The sequence below is a fragment of the Capsicum annuum genome, unplaced genomic scaffold (assembly GCF_002878395.1).
Source record: "Capsicum annuum cultivar UCD-10X-F1 unplaced genomic scaffold, UCD10Xv1.1 ctg3011, whole genome shotgun sequence".
Lineage (NCBI taxonomy): Eukaryota > Viridiplantae > Streptophyta > Magnoliopsida > Solanales > Solanaceae > Capsicum > Capsicum annuum.
In genome coordinates, this window is record NW_025836649.1 from 374 (window position 1) to 5,467 (window position 5,094).

Genomic DNA, 5,094 nt, shown 5'->3' on the forward strand with positions numbered 1-5,094 from the left:
CAACTCTGAATGTCACCCTTGTTCTTATATAAGGGAATTATCGTGCTCCATCTCCACGCATCAGGCATCTTTGCTGACTTGAAAATATTGTTAAACAAGTTGGTCAGCCACCTTAACCCTGCCCCGCCAGAGAACTTTCAAAAATCCACCGGAATCTCATCGGGCCTCGTCGCCCTGCCCCGTCGCATCTTGCGAATAGCCTCACTGACCTCCTCTACCTTAAAACGCCGACAAAAGCCAAAGTCGCAACACTCCCCAGAAAGCTCCCAACTCCCCTAACACAACACCTCTGTCCCCTGCATCATTCAAGAGCCTATGGAAATATGACTGCAATCTTTTCTTAATGAGGGCGTCTTCCAGAGCCTATGGAAATATGACTGCAATCTTTTCTTAATGAGGGCGTCTTCCTCCAAATCTCTGCTATCCTCCCCCTTAATGCACTTCACCTGGTCCAGATCACGACCCTTCCTCTCCCTAACCTTGGCCAGCCTAAACAACCTCTTCTCCCCGCCTTTCTCCTCTAACCCCTTATACAAACTCTCAAAAGCTGCTGTCTTAGCAGCCGTAACTGCTAGCTTAGCCAACACAATTTGAAATGACAATGTTCTGATTAACCTGCTAAATTCTACAGATTTGGAAGGCTAAAGAATGCTTGAATATCTTTCCAACTAGCAGAAATGTGAGGGCGGAGGCTGATATTATTGATGCTGTAACTGTTAGACTTCCCAACCTTGGTGTCACCTTGTTACCAATGCAATTCAGGCAAATTAAAGATCCAATGGAAATAGTTAAGTTGGTTGTTACAAGTCAAGTTGGAGCTTATCTGAATGTTGATGAGATTATTGAACTAGCGAAACTTCTTGGGTTGAGCTCGCACGACGACATATCAGCTGTACAAGAAGCTATTGCAAGAGAAGCTGCAGTGGTTGGAGATCTCCAACTGGCTTTTGATCTATGTCTTGTTTTGGCCAAAAAGGGGTATCGTTCAGTCTGGGACTTATGTGCAGCACTGGCAAGAGGTCCTGCTCTTGAGAACATGGATATTGCTTCCAGAAAACAGCTATTAGGTTTTGCTTTGAGCCACTGTGATGGGGAATCAATTGCCGAGTTACTGCATGCATGGAAAGATCTGGATATGCAAGATCAGTGTGAATCTTTAATGGTGTTGACTGGGACAGAGCCTGAAAATGCCCTAGTTCATGACTCAACTATCTCCTATCAACCTCCTTGTACCCGAGATAAAAAAGACTTGAAGGATTGTTCTGATCAGGAAGCACAACTTAAGCAGATTGAAAATGTACTCTTTCAGGTAGCCAAAGATGTTCAGGCGGATGTTGATTGGACCATTCCGTCCATCTTGAGAGAAAATGGAAAACTTTTGTCATTTGCTGCTGTGTATCTTCCATGGTTACTTGAACTTAGTCAAGAAGCAGAAGGCAATAAGAAATTTACATCGAGCTCATTTTCAGGGCATCGATATGTCAGTCTAAGAACACAGGCAGTGATGACTATCTTGTCCTGGTTGGCAAGGAATGGTTTCGCCCCGAAAGACAGTTTGATTGCCTGTGTTGCCAAGTCCATTATGGAGTCACCTGTCTCTGAGGAGGAAGACATCATAGGATGCTCTTTCTTATTAAATCTTGCCGATGCCTTTTCAGGGGTGGAGATAATTGAAAGTAACTTGAGAACAAGAGATAATTACAATGAAATAACCAGCATAATGAATGTTGGGATGATCTACAGTTTGTTGCATAATTGTGGAATCAAGTGTGAGGACCCTGCACAAAGGAGGGACCTGCTTCTGACGAAGTTCCAGCAGAAACATAAACTGATTTGCTCAGGTGATTTTGTTAATTTTAACCTATAGATCTGCCGCATTATTGTTTACTGTATATGAAGACTGTATTTGCTTTGCATGTTCATTTTTCGTATTGCTACTCAAACCCGTCATTTAATTCAGATGAAAAAGAACAAGTAGACCAAGCACAATCTACATTTTGGAGAGAATGGAAACTGAAGCTAGAAGAGCAAAAACGCATTGCAGAGCGCTCAAGGAGTTTAGAACAAATTCTCCCTGGTGTTGAAACTGCTCGCTTCTTATCTGGGGACATGGACTACAGAGAGAGTGTCGTTTTCTCATTTGTCGAGTCAATGACCCCTGAGAAGAAACTCAGTGTGAAAAATGTATTGAAGTTGGCCAATACTTACAGTTTGGATTGCAACAAGGTATAGCACTGTTCTTGAACAAGAACCGTAAATGAGATAATGAAATTACAAGTTTTAAGATGCTAGAAGACTAAACTGTTTCTCCCACTGCTCCTCTCCTATTTAGGTGCTGCTGCATTATCTGCGGTCTATCTTTGTTTCTGATGCTTGGAGCAACGATGATGTTAGAAATGAAGTGTCAAATCACAGAGAACATCTACTAGCTTGTGCTGCAGAAACAATAAAATTTATTTCCTCGTCGATATACGCTGCAGTTGATGGACATGATAAGCAGAGGCTTTCTCTAATATATGGCTTACTCTCTGACTGCTACTTGCAGCAAGATGAACAAAAGTATCCAATGCATCCTCATTCTGCTCATATTGCTCGTTTTTCCAAGACTGTTGAAGAAGAATGTTGCAGGGTGTCCTTTATTGAGGATCTGAATTTCAAAAATATTGCTGGAATTCAAGATTTGAACTTGGATTGTTTCAACAGTGAAGTTTCTGCTCACATCAATGAAAACAATGTTGAGGCATTGGCAAAGATGGTCAAGAACCTTGTTTCTGTTCTTGATGGTCCAGTGCCTGATGGTCTCTTGTCTTGGCAGTATGTATATAAACATCATGTTTTAAGTTTGTTGACAGAGTTGGAAGCTAGAGCTAAACCAGAGGTCGATTTTCAAAGCTCTGAAAGTCTTCATGGCTTAATCAGTGAGATCGAGCAGACGTACAATAGCTGCTGCAAATACTTAAAATTTGTCCCAAATCCTGCTCGTTTAGACATTGTGAAACGATTCTTGTCCATCATACTACCTGCTGACGGATCTTTCAAGTCTTTTCCCTGTGGCTCAGGTTGGCGGGTGGGCCTTGCCATGCTTGTGGATACTTGGATCAGAATGATGAATGACATGCATGAAGTTGCACTCCTTGAGAATTCGGAAGAAAGATTCTGCTTAGAATGTATAATGAAATGCCTTAAAGTTTTTGCACGTCTAGTTGCTGGGGAAAAAGTTTCATCTAGTCAGGGGTGGGCTACGGTTTTTGGTTATGTAGGCTATGTTCTTGTTGGTGATGCTGCTGCTGAAATCTTCAATTTCTGTAGAGCGATGGTTTGCTCTGGTTGTTGCTTTCGAGCGGTTGCAGATATATATGATGAAGTCATGGCTCATTTCCAGCGTGAAGCTGGATCGGTGGCGGACTTTAAAAAAGAAGCTTTCAGCATCCAGAATCTTCGAGATCTCTACCTTAGTATATTGAAGACCATCTTGCAGGAGTTGACTGACGAATCCCGTGAGCATCAGTGTCTACACTATTACTTGTCATCTTTGAGCAAATTAGCTGGTGACTTGGATCATCTGCAGAGTGTCAGGCAGGCAGTTTGGGAGAGATTGGAAGAGTTCTCTGAAAACTTTCGGCTCCCCAACCATGTTAGAGTTTACATACTAGAGCTTATGCAACTTATTGCAGCTTCTGATAAAAACAGCAAAGGATTTTCTTTAAAGCTGAAGGTGGAAGTTCGCTCTTGGGAAGGTTGGGAGAATACGCATAATGCAACTGCAAACTGCGAAAACGCTGCAGCTGATGGGATTTCAAATAAGGTGGATGCATCTAATAAGTTCACAAATACTTTGATTGCTCTGAAATCTACACAGCTGGTCTCCACTATCTCGCCCAGCATAGAGATTACACCAGAAGATCTTTCGACTGTGGAATCTACTGTCTCTTGCTTCCTTGGAGTATCTAAATTTGCTGAATCTGAATCCCATATTGAAACGTTATTAGTTATCCTCGTAGAATGGGACGGTCACTTTACTAGGGGAGAAATTGAAATGGATTCTGGTGAGGTATCTGATGGTGGAAACGGTTGGGGTAATGATGATTGGGATGAGGGATGGGAAAGCTTCCAAGAACCTATTGAAGAAGAACCAAAGAAGAGTGCTAAACTTTCAGTTCATCCTCTTCATATCTGTTGGATGGAGATCTTCAGAAAACTACTAACTATATCCCAGTACAACAAAATGTTGAAATTGTTGGACAAATCAGTGGCAAACCCAGGCGAAGTATTACTAGATGAAGAGAATGCTCGAACTTTGAGCCAGATTACACTTGAAATAGATTGCTTTCTAGCCCTTAAGTTGATGCTCTTGTTGCCATATGAAGCCGTCCAGTTGCAGTGCTTGGATTCTGTGGAGCAGAAGCTGAAACAAGAAGGCATATCTGACAAACTCGGCGTGGATCTTGAGTTTTTACTTGTCGTTTTATCTTCTGGAATTATATCAACTATCATCACCAAACCTTCATTTGGTACCGCGTTCTCTTATATTTGCTATACGGTGGGGAACTTCTCTCGACAGTGCCAAGAGTCCCAGTTATCAAGTTCAGGACGTGGTGGATCTGTAGAAAGTGAGAATATTTCGAAAGGTCATGTTGATCTTTTCACAAGAGTGATCTTTCCCTGTTTTGTCTCGGAGCTTGTGGGGTCAGGGCAGCAGATTTTAGCAGGATTTCTTGTTACCAAGCTCATGCACACAAGCCCTTCTCTTAGCTTAATTAACATAGCAGGTGCTTGTCTCACAAAGTATTTGGAAAGGCAAATTCAAATACTACAGGACAGCAACCTGTCCTTTAGGGACGGGGTGGGATTGTCTGAACCATTGTTAAATACGATATCCAGTTTGAGGGACCGGATGGGGAACCTGATACAATCCTCACTATCCGCACTTTCACATGATCATAGATGATTCTTACATTTGAGTTTTCTCTTTTATTTTTGTTCATAGGCCAGTCATTGTTCTTTGACATCTTTGTACCAACTTCGTAGCCAAAACATTGTAGCAATTTTGCTGGAGCGTAAATGGTGATATATTCAAAAGGAAATGATATTTGT

At 41.9% G+C, this 5,094-nt stretch overlaps 1 protein-coding gene across 1 annotated transcript; it reads left to right on the plus strand.

Annotated features, from left to right (window-relative positions):
• Window positions 1-631: 631 nt before the first annotated feature.
• LOC107863072 (MAG2-interacting protein 2) lies at window positions 632-5,094 on the plus strand (the record flags this gene model as incomplete). Its single annotated transcript, XM_047402900.1, is given in 3 exon segments — window positions 632-1,841; window positions 1,961-2,226; window positions 2,333-5,094. Coding segments are annotated over 3 exon segments (4,092 nt in total), but the record flags the coding sequence as incomplete, so codon positions are not given.